This window comes from Manis pentadactyla, chromosome 2 (assembly GCF_030020395.1).
Source record: "Manis pentadactyla isolate mManPen7 chromosome 2, mManPen7.hap1, whole genome shotgun sequence".
Classification (NCBI taxonomy): Eukaryota; Metazoa; Chordata; class Mammalia; order Pholidota; family Manidae; genus Manis; species Manis pentadactyla.
In genome coordinates, this window is record NC_080020.1 from 78,711,869 (window position 1) to 78,732,953 (window position 21,085).

At 38.5% G+C, this 21,085-nt stretch overlaps 1 protein-coding gene across 3 annotated transcripts in view; it reads right to left on the reverse strand.

The window, feature by feature from the left end:
- Positions 1 to 21,085, reverse strand: part of RASGRF2 (Ras protein specific guanine nucleotide releasing factor 2) — a 222,706-nt gene that overhangs the window by 165,703 nt on the left and 35,918 nt on the right. For all 3 annotated transcript variants that reach the window (XM_036914180.2, XM_036914178.2, XM_036914177.2), the window contains exon 2: positions 209 to 315. In XM_036914180.2, the coding sequence (XP_036770075.2) occupies positions 209 to 315 (107 nt within the window). The remainder of the gene's footprint in view (positions 1 to 208; positions 316 to 21,085) is intronic.

Consider the following 21,085-nt stretch of genomic DNA (forward strand, 5'->3'; position numbering starts at 1 on the left):
CCATTATTATTGTTATATTCTATTATCCTTTTATTCTTTAGCTGGAAATAGCCATAGAAAGCTCAAAGAATCATCTCAAAAGTGACTAAGGAGGAGAAATCAAGAGGAAGCTTGTCTTGGAAGTACAAATTCTTTTAAATCTACCACCAACAGTGAAAACCGCAAGACCCAGACAATCTAGTGTCACACAGAGGATTTGAGCCCATACCTGGCTTGGTGAATGGCCTCCATCCACTCTTTACCATCCTGCTCTTCCTCACAGCGCAGCTCCAGTGGTTTTTGTCCTTCGTGGCCAAAAAGAACAGTAAAGTAATACTGGAGAGAAAAACAAACAAACAAAGATGAGTTTTATTTTTCAAGCATGACAGCATTAACAACATGGTAATCCCATTAAGGGGTATATGTTTACAAAATGTGTAACATTATGTAATTCATGTTTCAAAATGTAGCATCTCTCCCAGTCTAGTTGGCAATGCTTTTGCCCCTAGAAGATGCCATATGTTACATTTTAACAGCCCTCAGTAAGAGTCAACCCACAACATCTCATAAGATACAGAAAAGGTATTTGATACAATTCTACACAAACACATAATTAAAATCCTTTGCAAACTAGAAAGTGAAATGACTGAACCTGATAAAGGATACCCTCTGAAAATTTACTACAAACATTTTACCTAACGGTAAGCTACTATAAGCAACCCCTCTAAAATCAAAATAAGAGAAAGATGGCAATTATCACCATTTCTATTAACCAATTCTACCAGGAGGGAAACATAAGAAAATAGAGGGGAAAAGGGCATGAGAAATGGAAAGCAAGGAGAAAAAATCATTTTTTCACAAATGATGTAATTGTCTATATTAAAAATTAATTGAAAATTTATTAGAATAAGAACATCCAACATTGTTGGATATAAAATCAATACACAAAATTCATTACATTTTGTACAGTATCAACAAATAGAAAAGTTAATTTTGAAAACATAGCATTTGCAGTAACAAATAAGAATAAATCACCTCTAAACTAAAAACTAATCTATACTTCAATGTATTCCAATAAAAATACCCATAGCTCTTATTTTTGGTGGAATTTGACAAAATTGACTCTAAAATCTGAGCCAGGGATAGGAGAAGCTTTCACTTTAAACCAGTCTACTTGAGGTTGGATGTGTTAACTACCAAGCTGAGACTGCCTGGAAAGGAAATGTGACTGGAGAACTTTTCATTATACGAAAATAATCAGAAAATACACTGGGCCGCCCAAGACTTCATCCTGGGGTATGAAAAGAACCAGCACCACAGAGCTGCTCTGAGCAGAGGGAGAGTCAAAGACAAAAACAAAGTTCTTTCTGTTGTCCTACCTTCCCACCTCACCCCTAAAATGTTTATTCAGTGTGACAGTTATGTACTCATTTTCTTCAGACAAATTAAAAATCTTCAGGACAACCATCCCAGAGATAAGAATTTTCAGAACAAATTTTACCAAAGGGGAAAAAATTGCCTAAGAGACTTCTCAGGCTACCTGAGCACAAATCATCAGCCCACTGAGCATGCCTGAGCCATGTCTGGGAGACTGTCACCGCACTTCCCACCGACAGTCCGAGCCCCATAACTGAGCTGTCTTTAGTTCTGAAACCTCTTGTCCAGTCAGACGACTAAATGCTATGAACCAGAGTGAAATAACCTGATGAAAAGGCCACTGAGAATGGGAAGAATTGAGTTTAACACTGTATCCAATAAAACTCCATTTAAATTTGAGAGGAGAAGAGTTGAAACTCAATAAAATAACAAATCAGTGTCTTAAAGGGCAATCCTATAAGTGATGGCATTTCAGTAACTGCTGGCTACCATCCAAGCCCAGGGGCCCTTCCAGGGAGAGGAAGCACTTAATGAAGCGGCCCCATTTGTGGAAAGGCTGCAACTGGCACCTCTATAGCAGCGGTTGCTCGGGAACCCAATTAACAGCCACCTTTAAAAGCCAGCAAGGCAATTATATTAGCAGAGTATATCCAAAGGTTAAGCCATGTCTGAGGCATAACAATGATGGAAAGAGTTTTGGGAAATACACATTACATTTCCAGTTCACTTAGCAAATTCAGTTTAACCACAAAAAGATACTGCCTCTGCCTGTACCTGCAGATTATTTATTTTTAGCCGCTCGTTAAAGTTTTCTTTGTATATTTTGTCCTCATTCTGATATGAACCAGGGGTCTGTATATCAGACCTATGACTTTAGAGGTCACCTTGAGGATTAAATGCAGCAGTGGACACCCTCAAGGGTGCTCTGTGACTCCAGCCTACTCCCTATAGGAACTAGGTGGACGAGTTCCATAGTACCAGGTCTGAAATGCAAGGAAGAATTAAAACAGCGATGACCTTAAAAATTGAAATTACCAAAGAGGATGATGCTTTGTGGCCTTCTCCTGACTGAGTGGGCTGGCAGGAGCTTGGAATTGTCATTGGAGATGAACACATTTCTTTCACAGCATCAAAAACTGGTTCCCTTATTGACATTAGTCAATCCAAGGATGCAGAAGGCTTATGAGTATTTTATTATCTTGTCCAGGACCTGAGGTGCTTGATCTTCAGTCTTATTGGGTTACACCTCAATATTAAGCCAATCTTGACTGAATATTGGTGTGGACAGAAGGCAGGTGAGAGTAGCTGTTGTTAATTACCATTATCAGGAAATTTTTGTGTATATCAGGGCAAAATTTTTAAATAAATTATATATGATTGGTTTTAATAAATATGTAACAAAAATAAAACGTTCATGTCTTTCAATTCAATAACTACAATGACAGTAAGTTTCTCTTCTTTTTCTCCCTAGATATTCTCACCTATTTCCCAAATCTATTTCTCCAGGCCATGTCTGGGAGACCATCAGAGCACTTCCCCACCAAAAGTCCAAGCCCCATAACTCGAGGGATAATCAAAGCTAGAAGAGAGTCCTAGTAAGAGAGCATTGATGAAACCAGATGTGATGAGAGAATGGAGTTGAGTCTGACTTTGGGGTTGCTAGTTGAAGATAAACTGTTGGATAAAGATGCACTTGACAGAGAAAAGACAGAGGAGAAGGTGTAGTTGTGTAGGTAGGGGGTGGGAGGAGGAGCATTGGGGGTGGGAGGGAGGGAAGGAGGGAAGGTAATAAGTTCAGCTTTGGACATAACTGACATGCTAACAGGAAAAATATTGGGCTGGTACCTGGGAAAGAAGCTTCTATATCATGTCCCCTTTGGGGATTCTGGAGACTTCTGTGCACCCTCCTCTTACATCACCCTAGAGTTTTCCATGCATATCTCTCTTCCCTGCCAGCCTTGTCCTTTTGTATCCTCGATTCCAGCACTGTGCCAGGCACAGAGAAAACTCTCGATACTGTTTGATGAATAAATGACCATGAGTAAAGAAACATGAGGTGTAATTAAACTGATACATTTGCTCCAAACGGCCACACATCATGATCAATTGCTTGATTATATAATCATAACCAGGTAGCCATCCAGAAAAGGAATTAAAAAAGACCACTCAAGCTACCTTTTTATCATAAGCATGAAAAGCCAGAATATTATCATGATCTCACAAACCCCTAGAAGAGTAACACGTAGATATTATAAGTTGGCAGATTCACTATAAAATGCCAGAAAGACAACACAAACCTAGGAAATTTAATGTTCAAAGTCTTATTGGTATCTATTGTAGCTTTATATGAATTTTTATTTTCCACTTTTCTGAGTTTTATTATAATGGGTTTGCTACTATTTATGCTATGTATTTTAGCAGAGAACAAAAGTAACCCAATAGGAAAACATGAGCTCACTTAAAACTCTGGTCTTTAAGCTTCGGCAAGTTAGAAACAAATTTGTAGCTAACAGTGGCAACTGCTGGAGCATGGTATTGCAGGACAAATTCCATTCTCTGTATTTCTTTTTTTTTATTATTATTTTTACTTTGACATAATTAATGTACAATTACTTGAACATTATGGTTACTAGACTCCCCCTATTATCAAGTCCCCCCCACATACCCCATTACGGTCACTGTCCATCAGCATAGTAAGATGCAATAGAATCTTACTTGTCTTCTCTGTATATACAACCTTTCCCATGTCCCCCCCTACATTATGTGTGCAAATCGTAATGCCCCATTTTTCCCTTATCCCTCCCAGCCCACACACCATCTCCAGTCCCTTTCCCTTTGGTAACTGTTAGTCCATTCTTGGGTTCTGTGAGACTACTGCTGTTTTGTTGCTTCAGTTTTTTCTTTGTTCTTATACTCCACAGATAAGTGAAATCATTTGACACTTGTCTTTCTCTGCCTGGCTTATTTCACTGAGGATAATACCCTCTAGCTCCATCCATGTTGTTGCAAATGGTAGGATTTGTTTTCTTCTTATGACTGAATAATATTCCATTGTATATATGTACCACCTCTTCTTTATCCATTCATCTGCTGAAGGACACTTAGGTTGCTTCCATTTCTTGGCTATTGTAAATAGTACTGTGATAAACATAGGAATGCATGTGTCTTTTTCAAACTGGGCTGCTGCATTCTTAGGGTAAATTTCTAGGAGTTGAATTCCTGGGTCAAATGATATTTCTATTTTGAGTTTTTTGAAGAACCTCCATACTGCTTTCCACAATGGTTGAACTTATTTACATTCCCACCAGCAGTGTAGGAGGGTTCCCCTTTCTCCACATCCTTGCCAACATTTGTTGTTGTTTGTCTTTTGGATGGTGGCCATCCTAACTGGTATAAGGTGATATCTCATTGTGGTTTTAATTAGCATTTCTCTGATGATTAGCAATGTGGAGCAATCTTTTCATATGCCTGTTGGCCATCTGAATTTCTTCTTTGGAGAAGTGTCTGTTCAGCTCCTCTGCCCAAATTTTAATTGGCTTATTTGATTTTTGTTTGTTGAGGTGTGTGAGCTCTTTATGTACTTTGAATATTAACCCCTTATCAGATATGTAATTTATGAATATATTCTCCCATACTGAAAGATGTCTTTTTGTTCTACTGATGGTATCCTTTGCTGTACAGAAGCTTTTTAGTTTGATATAGTCCCACTTGTTCATTTTTGCTTTTGTTTCCCTTGCCAAGAGAGATACGTTCATAAAGAAGTTGCTCATTTTTAATTCCAAGATATTTTTGCCTATATTTTTTTCTAGGAGGTTTATGGTTTCATGACTTATGTTCAGGCCTTTGATCCATTTTGAGTTTACTTTTGTGTATGGGGTTAGACAGTAATCCAGTTTCATTCTCTTACATGTAGCTGTCCCATTATGCCAACACCAACTGTTCAAGAGGCTGTCATTTCCCCATTGTATATCCATAACTCCTTTATCGTATATTAATTGACCATATATGCTTGAGTTTATATCTGGACTCTCTATTCTGTTCCACTGGTCTATGGCTCTGTTCTTGTGCCAGTACCAAATTGTCTTGATAGTTGAGGCTTTGTAGTAGAGCTTGGAGTCAGGGAGCGTAATTCTACCTGCTTTATTCTTCCTTCTCAGGATTCCTTTGGCTATTTGGGGTCTTCTGTCATTCCATATGAATTTTAGAACTATTTGCTCTAGTTCATTGAGGAATGCTGTAGGTATTTAGATAGGGATTGCATTGAATCTGTAGATTGCTTTAGGCAGGATGGCCATTTTGACAATATTAATTCTTCCTAGCCAAGCACATGGGATGAATTTCCATATATGAGTGTCCTCTTTAATTTCTCTTAAGAGTGTCTTGTAGTTTTCAGGGTATAGGTCTTTCACTTCCTTGGTTAGGTTTATTGCTAAGTATTTTATTCTTTTTGATGCAATTGTGAATGGAATTGTTTTCCTGAATTCTCTTTCTGCTAGTTCATCATTAGTGTATAGGAATGCAACAGATTTCTGTATATTAGTTTTGTATTCCACACTTTGCTGAATTCAGATATTAGATCTAGTAGTTTTCAAGTGGATTCTTTAGGGTTTTTTATGTACAATATCATGTCATCTGCAAACAGGGACAGTTTGACTTCTTCCTTGCCTATCTGGATGGCTTTTATTTCTTTGTGTTGTCTGATTGCCATGGCTAGGACCTCCAGTACTATGTTGAATAGAAGTGGGGAGAGTGGGCATCCTTTTCTTGGTCCCGATCTTAAAGGAATAGAATTCAGCTTCTCACTGTTAAGTATAATGTTGGCTATGTGTTTGTCATATATGGCATTTATTATGTTGAGGTACTTGCCCTCTAGACCCATTTTGTTGAGAGTTTTGTCATGAATGGATGTTGAATTTTGTCAAATGTTTTTTCAGCATCTATGGAGATGATCATATGGTTTTTGTCCTTCTTTTTGTTGATGTGGTGGATGATGTTGATGGAATTTTGAATGTTGTACCATCCTTGTATCCCTGGAATGAATCCCACTTGATCATGATGGATGATCTTTTTGATGTATTTTTTAAATTTGGTTTGCTAATATTTTGTTGAGTATGTTGGCATTTATGTTCATCAGGGATATTGGTCTGCAATTTTCTTTTTTTTTTTTGGTGTCTTTGCCTGGTTTTGGTATTAGAGTGATGTTGGCTTTGTAGAATGAGTTTGGGAGTATTCCCTCCTCTTCTACATCTTGGAAAACTTTAAGGAGGATGGGTATTAGGTCTTCACTAAATGTTCAATAAAATTCAGCAGTGAAACCATTGGGTCCAGGGCTTTTGTTCTTAGGTAGTTTTTTGATTACCAATTCAATTTCTTTGCTGGTAATTGGTCTATTCAGATTTTCTTTCTGGTTCAGCTTTGGAAGATTGTATTTTTCTAGAAAGTTGTCCATTTCTCCTAGGTTATCCAGTTTGTTACCATATAAGTTTTCACAGTATTCTCTCATAATTCTTTGTATTTCTGTGGTGTCTGTAGTGACTTTTCCTTTCTCATTTCTGATTCTGTTTATGTGTGTAGACTCTCTTTTTTTCTTGATAAGTCTGGCTAGGGGTTTATCTATTTTGTTTATTTTCTCAAAGAACCAGTTTCTGCTTTCATTAATTCTTTCTACTGTTTTATTCTTCTCAACTTTATTTATTTCTGCTTTAATCTTTATTATGTCCCTCCTTCTACTGACTTTGGGCCTCATTTGTTCTTCTTTTTCTAGTTTCATTAATTGTGAGTTTAGAGTGTTCATTTGGGATTGTTCTTCTTTCCTGAGGTAGGCCTGTATTGCAATATATTTCCCTCTTAGCACGGCCTTCAATGCGTCCCACAGGTTTTACGGTGTTAAATCATTTGCCTCCATATATTCTTGATCTCCGTTTTTATTTACTCATTGATCTATTGATTATTTAGGAGCATGTTATTAACCCTCCATGCGTTTGTGGGATTGTTCATTTTCTTTGTGCAATTTATTTCTAGTTTTATACCTTTGTGATCTGAGAAGCTGGTTGGTACAATTTCAATCTTTTTGAATTTACTGAGGCTCTTTCTGTGGCCTAGTATTTGATCTATTCTTGAAAACGTTCCATGTGCACTTGAGAAGAATGTATATCTTGTTGCTTTAGGATGGAGTGTTCTGTAGATGTCCATTAGGTCCATCTCTTCTAATACGTTGTTCAGTGCCTCTGTCTCTTTACTTTACTTATTTTCTGTCTGGTTGATCTGTCCTTTGGAGTGAGTGGTGTGTTGAAGTCTCCTAAAATGATTACATTGCATTCTGTTTCCCCCTTTAATTCTTTTAGTATTTGTTTCACATATGTAGGTTTTCCTGTGTTGGGCTCATAGATATTTATAGTAGTTATATCCTCTAGTTGGACTGACCCCTTTATCATTATGTAATGTCCTTCTTTGTCTCTTGTTACTTTCTTTGTTTTGAAGTCTATTTTGTCTGATACAAGTACTGCAACTCCTGCTTTTTTCTCCCTGTTAGTTGCTTGAAATATCTTTTTCCATCCCTTTACTTTCAGTCTGTATATATCTTTGGGTTTGAAGTGAGTCTCTTCTAGCAGCATATAGGCGGGTCTTGTTTTCTATCCATTTAGTGACTCTATGTCTTTTGATTGGTGCATTCAGACCATTTACATTTAGGGTGATTATCAATAGGTGTGTACTTATTGCCATTGCAGGTTTTAGATTCATGGTTACCAAAGGTTCAAGGGTAATTCCCTTACTATCTAACAGTCTAATTTAACTCACTTTGTGTGCTATTACAAACACAACCTAAAGGTTCTCTCTTTTTTTTTCCTCCTCTTCTTCCTCCTCCATTCTTTGTATGTTATGAATCATATTCTGTACTCTTTGTCTATCCCTTGGGTGACATCTATTCAGTCTTAGGACTACTGCCATCTATAGGAGTCCCTCCAAAATTCACTGTAGAGGTGGTTTGTGGGAGGTAAATTCTCTCAACTTTTTCTTATCTGAAAATTGTTTAATGCCTCCTTCAAATTTAAATGATAAGCTTGCTGGGCATTGTATTCTTGGTTGAAGGCCCTTCTGCTTCATTGCATTAAATATATCATGCCACTCCCTTCTGGCCGGTAGGGTTTCTGTTCAGAAGTCTGATGATAGCCTGATGGGTTTTCCTTTATATGTGATCTTTTTTCTCTCTCTAGCTGCTTTTAAAAGTCTGTCTTTATCCTTGATCTTTGCCATTTTAATTATTATATGTCTTGATGTTGTCTTCCTTGGGTCCCTTGTGTTTGGAGATCTGTGCACCTCCATGGCTTGAGAGACTATCTCCTTCCCCAGATTGGGGAAGTTTTCAGCAATTATTTCTTCAAAGACACTTTCTATCCCTTTTTCTCTCTATTCTTCTTCTGGTACTCCTATAATGTGAATTTTGTTCCATTTGGATCGGTCCCACAGTTCTCTCAATATTCTTTCATTCTTAGAGATTCTTTTTTCTCTCTGTGCCTCAGCTTCTTTGTATTCCTCTTCTCTAATTTCTATTACATTTACTGTCTCTTCGACTACATCTAATCTGCTTTTAAATCCCTCCATTGTATGTTTCATTTCAAATGTGGAATTTCTTAATGATTGAATCTCTGACTTAAATTCATTCCTGAGTTCTTGAATATTTTTCTGTGCCTCTATAAGCATGTTTATAATTTTTATTTTGAACTCTCTTTGAGGAAAATTGTTAAGTTCAGTTTCATTTGGCTCTCTTTCTGGGGTTTGTGAGATTTTGGTCTGGATCGTGTTCTTTTGACATTTCATGTTTCTGTGTGGTGCCCTCTAGTGCCCAGAAGCTCCAGTGCCCCTAGAGTGAGGTTTGGGTTGGTAGGGTAGCAGATCTGGTGCCTGGAGGGGAGGAAAGATCTGTTTCCCGATTCCCGTCTGCGGTGCCTGTCTCCAGTATCAGAGCCAGTGGGCCAAGCACACAGATGTAAGCCACTGTGCTTTGTGTCTCTAGCTGTTGTAGGCAGGGCCTCCCTCTGGCTGGCCTGGTGCCAGCACAGTGACTGCAGGTTTGTGAACTGATGTTTGCAGGCCAGGAGGAAGGCGCAGCAGGCTGCGTCTCACAGTGGGGGGCCTCAGAGCTGAGTAGACAGTCAGTGGGATGGGGCGCCTGAAGCTCCTCAAAGTTCCCATCCAGCTGGGCAGAGTGCTCCCAGACAACCTTGTCCAGATCTCCCCTCCCCCACGCAGCAAGCTCTGTGCAAACCCCGCTCCTTCAGCAGCCCTCTTGCTGATAGGAAGCCTCTCATACCACCTGCCTTTCATTTGTCCCAGAGCGGCCGGGTGTGGATCCCCTCCTCCACAAATGGCCAGAATCTGTCTCTCAAGCACTCCACCTGTCTGGGCTCCCCAATGTCCAGAGCACCACACAGTGTAGGTTTCTGCTCCCAAAGCAGACCTCCAGGGCTGGGTGTTCAGCAGTTCTAGGCTTCCAGCCCCTCCGCGTTCCGTTTCTCTTCCTCCCACCAGTGAGCTGGGGTGGGGGAAGGGCTTGGGTCCCACCTGATTAAGGCTTTCATATGTTACCCTGTTTTGTGAGGTCTGCTCTGTTCGTGAGGTCTGTGTGCAGTCTGGTTCAGCCTTCTTTCTTGTTGTTTTAGGGTTAGTTGTATCAATTAACTACATTTTCATACTATCTGTGGTTTTGGGAGGAATTCTCCGTCTCACCTCTCATGCCGCCATCTTGTATCCCCTCCCAATCTCTGCATTTCTATATTGTTTGAATAGTTTACAACACACAGGTTTAGCTACATACCTAATAAAAATATGTCCATTCCATTTTTAAATTGTTTGAGTCATTTACAAAAGACATACATTGCTACATAATCAACAATAAAGATATTTACCCATTTTCAAAACTATCTCCAGGTTTTTATACTACTACTTCTATATCTACAGAAAGTAAATGATATTGGTCAAATCAATGATGTTCAAAGGAAGATAAAAAACACTGTGGATTTTCTTAAAAGTATACAGCACAAAAATAATTTCCTTTAAAAAATGCTGCTCCATGCACATTATTCAGATGGTACTGCAGGATTTTAAATTATTATATATATCCTTGACACTTGTCAATTTTAGATTAAGAGAACTAAAACAAACCCTCCCTCTGCAGGGACTGTGGCAGAGAACCCTTCCGGGGTGTGGGGGGCCTTCGGAGGAGGTGGGTTGGAGGAGAGACCCACAGGAAGCTGCATGGCCTTCTCCCCCTGGCTGACAGATTTCTCACCCTACTCCAGACACGGATGGATAAAGAAACGGGTTCCTTCCGAACTGTGCTTTGGCTTAGTGACTTACACACATGGGATAAGTGACCATGACAGCACAGCAGCCTGGGGCGGCAGTGCCTCTGCAGCCATAGTGTGGCTCTCACACAGGATGGGGCTCTCTGTCCCCACCTGGCCTTGGAGTCAGGCCTTTCTAGGCCACGAGAATGTGACCAACACTGTTCAGCAGTCTTCTGCACCCCAGAGCATGTGTCTCCCCTGTCACTCCCGTGGGTCTGGCTTCCACAAAGAACTGAGTCGAAGTAAACTGTGCTCATTGGAGATTAACAAATACAAGATGCCAGAAAGCCTGTCATTTTAAGAATGGCTAAAAGAATTTGATGTATTTCATTGTTCTTCATATCTGTGAGAAGCTATCATATAAATACTGGGAGAGAAACTTTCATTGACCAGGGATCTGAGTGCTCATAAATCTCCAGGCATCTTGGAATTTATGAAAAGGAAGCATGATGCATAGTGGCTGAAGTCTCAACCCCGAGCTGGCAAGGGAACAGCAGTGACATTTCTCCGTGCTTCATTGAAGTCTCATACAAGTTTCTGCCTTCCTCTTGTATACCACTCCAAAGGACGGATGTTGTTGAAGCTAACATTTGATCTATGTGATTGGCTTCCCCCACAACACTCAGCCTTCCCACTTATTTATGAGCTTTAGAGGGAGGCATCTAACTCTCGTCAGCCTAGAGCCACTCAGTGAGCACACTTGTGAATTCAGTCACCACTGGCACAGCCTTCTCTGACAGTAAGGTGACTAAACTTTATCACCATTCTATGTCCGATCTTTCCTGCCCTCTCCTGAACTAATCCAGAACCTTTAACTTCACTGGTTCTAAAGAACAAAACCTTCAAAGCCCTTCTACTTCATGCCACCTTCATCAATTCTCATTTCAACCATTGGTTTTATTTACTTTCCATTTGCCAACCATATTCTCATTTATGCAAAAGGTAAGTACAATGAAAATGTATGCTGTTAACACCCAAGGCATTTAGTACCGCTTTACAGAGAGGAAAATACTTTGACACAGAGACTTGAGCAAAAGTTGAAGTTCCTCCACTGCTGCAAGCAAACCCTTGAGGTGCTCTAGCGGAGAAGGGCTATGGTCATGCCCAACACAGGCAGGGGAAATGAGAGTAATGAGATAGACTTAGATTTGCCCTGTGTGGCTCCAGAAGGCGCAAATAAGAATAATGGGTTAGAGATTTGGAAGACCTTTCTAAAAATGGAATGAGATGCTGCAGCCAGTTGGCCATCTCTCTGGAGTGTTTGAAAAATGATTCCTGCCCTTGGAAAACAGAACCGGACGGTCTCTGAGAAACCACATTACCCAAATCATTTAGTAGCTATAACATAATTTAGAATTTTACTATTAAAGTATGTAATATAAACAACAGATCACTGTTCTGGCTTTACTATTCAATATCTCAATTTTTATTTCATGGCAATTTATCAAAATGGAAATAAAAGAAAATATATATCTAAGAAAAGAAATAATTAGTGTCCTTTAAAATGAAAAGTCTTTTATGACATTGTGTCTGGCTTATATTAATAATATTCAGTTACACTTATCACTTATCAAATTAACTAGAATCACTGTTACATTGTTGCCTTTTAATCAGAAGTACTGGGTTCACAACACTGCAAAACTGACAAAAGAATCCTTTTTAATGTTACAAAATTTATATTTTAAGTGCTAACTACTCAGCAATAATTATTAGCACTGAAATTCACTGAGCAAACCTCAAATATGGAAGCCCTAATAATAAGAATCAAATAATAGTAATGATCAAATTATCATATATATCCAAAATGGCATATGCTCATGAGGCAAAAACTGGATAATATAAAAGGATTAATCAATTTACTTACTTTATAAAGAAGTTTTCTAAATCAATTTTTAAAAAGCCAAATATCCTGTTAGAAATGTGAGAAAAGGAACAGAATATTCACCTGCCCACAAAGACCAAGAAATGACACAAACATGAAAATATGAAAAATAAATGCATGTTAGTACAGTAAGACCATTTTTTTCAAATTTCAACTTTTAAAAATGATAAAAACCAGAGTTGGGAAGTGTAATGCGCTAACTGAAATAAAAATGGTTCCCAAATATAGGAACCTATAGCAATTATATAATTAGAAATACTTGTATCCATAAAAGTTCTTAATATCATTAATAATAATAAAAATGCCCAAAACAGGGGGCAAGTTAAATAAGTTATGGGATATTTGGACTAGAACACTTTGAGCAATTGATAATCAGGTTCCCAAAGAATATTTTCAGGAATATTTCTGGGAATATTAGTTACTTTAAACAATAAGTGTAAAAGCAGACAATAAAATAACACATTAGCATATTTCAGTTGCTGCCCACCACAGGGAAGACAGTTTGGTGACTGAGTATGGAACAAATTTTGTGTAAAAAAATTCATATCTATACCAAGAAAAGCACTGGCACAAAAAAGCAAGAGACATAAAGGACAGATAAATTCCACATAAAAATCTAAAACTTTTGTAGGATAAAAGACACATGACCTAACATGAAAACAGACAATGTGAAGTTATTTCTCATGTCAGCAATGTAAATAGCTGACGATTAATTATAACTCTTATGTATACTCGGTAAGAAAAAGACAACCCATAGGAAAACAGGCAAAACTATGAATAGGCAATTACAAAATACAAAATAGAACTTTCCAATGGAATGGAAATATATTCAACCTCACTAGACCTTAGGGAAATATCAATTAAAACACTGAAATAACATTTTCATCCATCAGGTAGTATACTATGAAAACAGCTTTCCAACAAAAATATTATTGAACATATAGGGACATTGATGCAATGTTGGTGAGAGAATACTGATAAAACCGACTTAGGGGAGTTGTTTGACAATGTCTTAAAATTTTAAATGAGTTTCTTATATTAGCAGAACAGCTTTGATCAAGCTAATGCTCGAGCAGAAGACAATTTAAATTTGTGATAAAATTAACTACATAAATATGTTTGGGATAACATATATAACCATTTGACAACAAAATTTAAGAGTGCATTTTATTCTTGAAAGAAGAGACCTACACTACATGAGATTGATATCTATTCAGCTTTTGCAGGAGAGTACCTCACAATCTAGGTTTACAGAGCAGCTATAAATCCATCAGAAAGCCACATAAATACTGGCTTGAGGAGGAAGAGGACAGAAATGGGAAGTGCTAGAGAAATAGAAATTAAGGGAGAATATACTAGAAAAGGTAAGAACCACAGAATAGATGTCCCAAAATCTGCATTAAAGACTTTGCTCAAATATGGGACTGGCCCCTGAAATGTGCATGCATAGGAAAAGACTCCAAGAAGCTTAATGGAAACCAACAGCTAGAAGAATGGAAAAACTGATCAAAGATTGCAGCTCCTGCCCACCACAGGAAGACAGAGTTTGGAGACTGAGTCAATCAGAAACCTGCCTGCTAGAATAAAAAAGAATAATCCTCAAAGGAAAACAATGTAATTCAGAGTCTTTAAAATATATCATCCAATACCTCCAGTATGCATTCAAAAGTTACTAGCCATGCAAGCAAACAAAACCCAGGAAAATGTAAGCCGCAATCATGAGAAAATATATCACAGACGTTGGAATTAGCAAATAGGACTTCAAAACAGCTATGAAAAATGTGTACGAAGACAAAGGAAAGGATTGTCGTAATGAGTACAGAGACAGAGAATCTGAGCAGAGAAATAGAAATGATTTTTAAAAAGAACCAAATGGAAATTTTAGATCTAAAAAAACCTGCCATCTGAAATGAAAAAATTAAATAAATAAACATAACTGAAGATTAGAAAGAATGGTTTCAAATGGAAGAATGAAGTAAATGGAGTAAACTGGCTCCAAAGAAGTCAATTGATCCCATAAGGAATGGTAACATACGAAGGCTTAGTGTCCATCTCTGTGGTCAGTCTGGACACTGAGCAGCAAAAGTAGCTAAATCAGTCTTGGTAAGAAGAAATCTATGCTGTTGAGCCAACGTGTAGCCTCTATCTTAGCCACAGTGGTTGTTTTGTTTGTGTGCTCACTGTGTCAGCACTGGGGTGGCCAATGACAGTATTAGCTGACATAAAGTGGCCAGGTCAGTTTGCTGATTTGGTCATTTAGTGCTAAGTAAACTGCCTGATAGAACAAGAAATGATCAGTCTTCAGAGGAAAATAGACCAGAATCTTTAAAACTCTCCGGTGGATGCTGCAGAGAACATCACATGATGGGCCCACTCTTATATATCCATCCACATACTTCTCCTAGTCTAGCCTTGTTGTCTCCAAATTTCTAATCCTTTTTCCTCTAGACCCTTGATGCCAACCGGCCATTCACCTCTGCCCATAAGTCTGTACATGTTTGAACTTCAGACCACTTCTCTTCCCACACCAGGTGCACGGCCTGATGGTCCACCTGCTGGGAGAATTTCCCCTTGGCACACTCTTTCAAGGCCAGGTGAGCTGACCCACCCACAACCCAAGCTTGGGCTTTTTCTTTCTCCTTCATCTGGTTGTACAGGATCTGCCATGCAGCCATAGGTGTTAGATGAGAAAGGGGTGCTGGTATAGCAGTGGTGGATGCCAGGAGATAAAGAGTAAAAACTGCATGTCAGACTGTCCTGCCTCAGAATGAAATGGTTGGGCCTTTACCCACTGCCTCAGGAAGGACATGACCTTGGACAAGGCAGCCCTCTTCAGCTGTGGTGGATTCTGGAGGAGCTGGCAGCTAGGAGCCATCTGCTGGCCACACTCTCCACAGTTAGGCAGCAACTCCTTGGGAGGGGAATCTGGATGACGCAGCTCCAAGTCTAGCAAAATCCCAAATCAATACAATGTATTAATACAATGGAAACCAAAAAGAAAATTAATTACTGATGCTTACATTAATATGGATGAATTGCCCCATAATTTATTAATAATTACACAGGAAAAAATAATAACATTATAGTGGAGAATGCTGGTTAACCAAGTGAAAAAAGTAAAGAAAAATTATGAATTCATACATACAGAAACAGAGAGAGAGAGATAGGGCAAAATGTTCAAAACTAGTGAATCTAGGTAAAGCACATACAGGAGTTCTCTGTACTACACCTGCAATTTTACTACAATTTGAAATAAACAAAATTTAAAGTTTTTTAAAAGTTAGGTTGCTAAAAGGAAATTTATGGTCATATCCCCAGGTATCTGTGGGTCTTCTGTAAAAGTTCAGACCACCTGTAACATTGACCACTTTTGTGTATATGACATGAAAAGAGATCAGTGTTATTCCAGTAAGTCAAAAAAGCAAGGTTTAGAGCAATAGGGTAATGCAACTAACCCATTACTCCAAAAGAAAAATAGATACATGTAACACCTATTTACATAAGATACGTAGGTTTGTAAATCTTTAAAGATATATACTGACAACACATACTAAATGAAAATGTAAAAGTAAAGCCTGTCATCAAGTACTTCTGCTTCCTGGAAAACACGCATGTGCTCAAAGGGCACATACAAGGATGTTCACTGAATATTGTTTTAATAGCCAAAAAAAAGGCAACAAGCCAAATGTCTATCAGTAAAAGAATAGCTAAATAAACTACAGCATACCATGTACAAGTAGTTTGAAAGAATGAGTTTTCTATGTACTAACATAAACAGGACAGGCAATAAAAGAATCCTGGAGGACAAATACAGAATTGGTAATATTTATGAAAAAGCATTATTACAGTTAGTGAAGTAAACATACCAAAAGGCTAAGAGTAGTTACTCCTGAGTAATTATTATCTTCTTATTCATACATTTATGCATTTTTTAAAGGAGCTATAATAAGCATATACATTTTAAAGGCATAAATGTAATCCTATACATGGTAAATTATGATGTGAAAACTACTCAGGGCCTACTAGACATTTTCCTGCTTTAAAACAAACAAATATGCTGAGGCACAGCAGTATGAAAGAGGGGGCTATTTGGTGTGTATTTATTTATAAGTAGGAAAACATACAACAAAATTGCTGGAAACATCTATGTAAATAAAAGGACTTGAAGCACATCTGGTGGACATGCCTGGCTACTAAAACGAGAGGAGCAGGATTAGGAAGGGAGCTTAAAATGTTGCCTGAATGTGAACTACTAATGATGTTTTTGCTGGGCCTCTTTCCCTAAAAGGACTCTTATTATTAAAAACACATTTCACTTCATTTGCTAACAGCTGAAAGCTTATAGCTGTCAAACATTTAGAAGAAAATGATGCTCTCAAATCTCCAACAGTCAGAAGGGCTAAGAGTACCCACTGCAGTGCCAGGAAAGAAGAGACTGACTCGTGCCCGTGTGTGTTAGCCAGGGCTTTATACTTTTGCTGCTTCTCTAAAAATCCTCAAAAAGCTAAACTTCTCTCAAATTTTCCAAAGTACTGTGTTTTTAATTTAGTTTATGCACACTCTTACTTCTCTCTAAAGAATATATAACAAATAACTTCTAGGTCGTATGCATTGATTTATTTTTTCCCTGTGAAAATACAAGCCAAATACCATGGCTTTTGTCTACTACTTATGTACATTACTTTTCCATTAAGAAAAAGTTTTTCTCTTGTGCATGAAAACAATACACATATATCGTATAAATATAGAAAATAAAGAGAAGTAAAATTAGAGGGGAAATTTTATCCATAATCCCAACATCATCAAAGATGACCACTGTTAAATTTTGATATATTTCAATCGCAGCTATTTTCTAAAAACAATTTAATACAGTTGTGCTCACATATGCAATGTTATTCCAGAGTATTCCAGGTCACATGATAATCTAAGTATTTTTCCAAGTTACTTAAAATGTGGTAAACATTTACAGAGCCTGTATAACACTGCATAGAGAGCATATACCACAGTCAAGTTAAATATAGTTGCCTATTTTTGAAACATTTAGAAGGTTTCAATGATTCTTCGTAACATCTTGGTACATATAATTTTTTACTTGAATTTTGAGCTAGTCCATTGGTTGAGAGTCTCAAGAGTTGGCAAAAGATATGAATAGTTTGTTTTTCTTAACTTGTTATTAGATTTTCTTTAGAGATCTTTGCTCTGCATGTTTGCCAAAGTTGATATAAGGCTGCATCTGACAGGCATGAAAACCAGCTGCTGAATGACACTCACACCACCATTTCAGCAACTGAGTGGCCCCAGACATACCACTGTAACTAGAAATTATAATCAGTGGGGCAGTTCTTACCCTCTGGGAGCTTACACTCTCAGAGGAGCTTCTTTACCCTGGGCAGCCTAGGATGATGTTCACGCCTGCATGTCTGGGCATAATAATAATAATAACAACTAACATCTATTCAGTGCTTAACATATGCCAGGCACTGTACTAAGATTCTTCCTGTATTTTCTCATTTCATTCTCACAATGACAGCATTATTTATTCCCATTCTACAGATGAGGAATAGGCATATAAAGGCAGAAGGGCTACCCCCAACCCACCTGAGCATGTGCCCTAAACTGGAGGCCCAGGAGTAGTAGTGGACACACACTCATCCACCCACACTCCTTTCTTATTCTTTGTCATGAAAGTTTTGTATGTGGCAGACCTACCACAAAAGGATGGACCACATGGGAAAGAAGAAATAGATGGGCTAGAACCTGGATAAATAATAAATATGTCATAAAATAATTTTCACCAAATTATCAAATCTACACAATTCTATTCTGCTCTAGAAGTTTACAGTGCTCCTATCTGCTGCCCTAGCCATTTCTATCCTCATTTCTAATCTTCACATCAATAGCCTAAGAAACAGGAGGTACTACAAAAAGAAAAGGAGAGATGGAGGGAAAAAGAGAAAGGAGGAGGAAGAAATCCATTAAATATTTATCAACCACCTCATTTTAAAAAGTGTCATGCTGGTATCTATTTTATATACATATATATACACACACACACACATATATGTATATATGTAATTCTCTGGTCTTAAGGACATTAAAATTTAGCTAAGGAGCTATATCAGGCACTCATAAAGAAATTAAATAACAGGACAAGATATGTCAAAGTGCTAAAATAAGTTGTATGAAAACAGCAAACATCATCATTCATTCTTTCAGATAGTTACACATTTTGAGACAATTGGTTCTGTTTATCAGACAATGCCTATACGATTTTGGCCTATCAGAAAATATTTACTGCAGATGAATACAATAACCTCTATAGGAGCTCACTGCACAAACAGATCAAAATACATGGAGTCTCTCCCAGAGGCTGAGTCCCAGAGGACTGCAGTATTGAGATAAGAAGGATGGTCCACAATATGGAAAGCATGTGAACAGCCTGGCGAGTGTGAAGCAGAGGCCCCTTGCTGTATGCCACGGGAGAAGCTTGGGACCTTTGGAACCTCTCCATTACTGCCATTGCCAAGGGATGTATAGACTTCTGTGGCTCTCCCCAGTCACTCTCCATCCCGCACTCACCCATTTGGAAGCCCTGTGTGATCTGCTTGCTCAGCATTTCACACTCAGTGGATTGGTTTCCTCTGTGGGTGGGGTCACTGTGCTGAAGAACAACATGTGGTCACCCCTTTCTCTCAGTTGCACCTGCAATTAGGTGAGCAAGCCTTGGGGTCAACAGGGAGAGGCAGCGGATCTTAATGGCTGACTTTGCTGGTCCTAATCTCAGCCTCCTTAAGTTCAGGTCCCATTAATGTCCCTTATGAACTTCCATATCCTTGGGAAAGTTGCTTAATTTCTCTGTCCTTCAGTTTTCTCATCCAAAAATATGTCAAAGTTACCTCACAGTTATTGTCAGGATTACATGAGTTCTTAGAAGTAAAGGACTGAGGCACGCAGAGCTATTTGCACCAACTAACTTGGGTTTACTCTGCTCTTTGTTTTCAGAGCCTGAGTACAGGTTCAAAGCTTCAGACTGAAGGGAAATAGGAGACTCCTTCTTCAATGTCAAGTTGAGGCCACACTGTCCCACAGGGCCAAGGGGTGAGATGTGCCCAGATTAATAAACTGACCTTTGTTTCCCTTTTTATTGCATATTCTTCTATATGTGGGCTATTGGTGATGCCCTGGACAAGAAAAGGAACCCAAACCTTTACCAGAAGGGCTGTGAGTTTGTTTCAATTCACTTATCAGACATTAAAGAGTTTCAGAAATTAATAGAAAATAAAATGAATTTTATTCTATAGGCAATAGTGATGTATTATATTTTCTTCAGCTGGAGCCATGAGGTAATGAAAGCTGTATTTTATGATTAACCCAGCAGCTATAGACAACCTTCTGCAGGAAATCTCTGCATTCATTCAAACCAGGGTTTGAAAGGTTAAAAAATAAAAAATCTAGCACTTTTTCTTTCACATTTTCTAGCCAGATTTTTAAGGACTACATACCTATAGTACTGAATTTCATTATAGCAGGCACTGTGACTTTCGTCTCTTTAATCCCACAGCCTGCCAGAGCCTGGCACATAATAGGTGCTCCATAATGTTGACTGAATAAATACGAGACAATGTTTACTATAACCAAAAGGATCACCATGAAAAGTTGGGTTTTGTAGCATGCTTTTTTAAAAAGGGTAGAAGTGAGAGAGTGTATGCCCAGCTAACTCTTACCACAACTGGAAAGGAGGTGTCGTGGGGAACTGACACTGGAACTCTCTGCAGGACTTGGTGTCGGTGGGAAGGGACACTTCAGCCTCCAGGACCGCCTTGGGAAAGGTCCCAGGAGGGAGCAGACATCCACCCTCAGGGGCAAGGAGCCTGCTTCACGGCACAGGGTGGTCTCTCAGGAAACACCCTCACTGCAAACTCTCAAGTTGCTGAGCATGAAAACCAGCAAGTAGGCAAAAGGAAACTCAAGTTCAGCCCTCCTTCCAACACAGGAAAGAACCCTGGGAGTGTGTTTTCTAAGATGGCTTCGTCAGTTTGAAATCACAATCAGAAATGTTTTGAACAGACTACGTTGTGAAAAGAATAACTGCATGATCTTGATGGCATCCAAGTCAAAGTGCAAGAAGAGGAGATGGATGCTCTGCTCAGTGGTATGAAGCTACTGATTTTAACTCATTTACAGCTTTATCTCTGTCTACTGTACACAAAGCTTTCTAACTGGAACACACTTGTGGAAACACCTTTTCACTTTCAAAACTGTTGTAGGTTTACAAAGCCACTGATATCAAAAGACTTTCCACTCCCAAAGGTCCTTCAATCAGAGCATCAAAGTGAAATCAAGATGCGTCTGAAGGGCAATCAAAACAGGATCCCAATAGAAGACTGTAAAATGAGTGTGATTACACGTCAATGAACAAAACAATCTAAACTGGAAAAAAACTGACAGAAAATATACCAAATGTTGAAGTAGACATCTTTAGGTACTACAGATTTGAGCC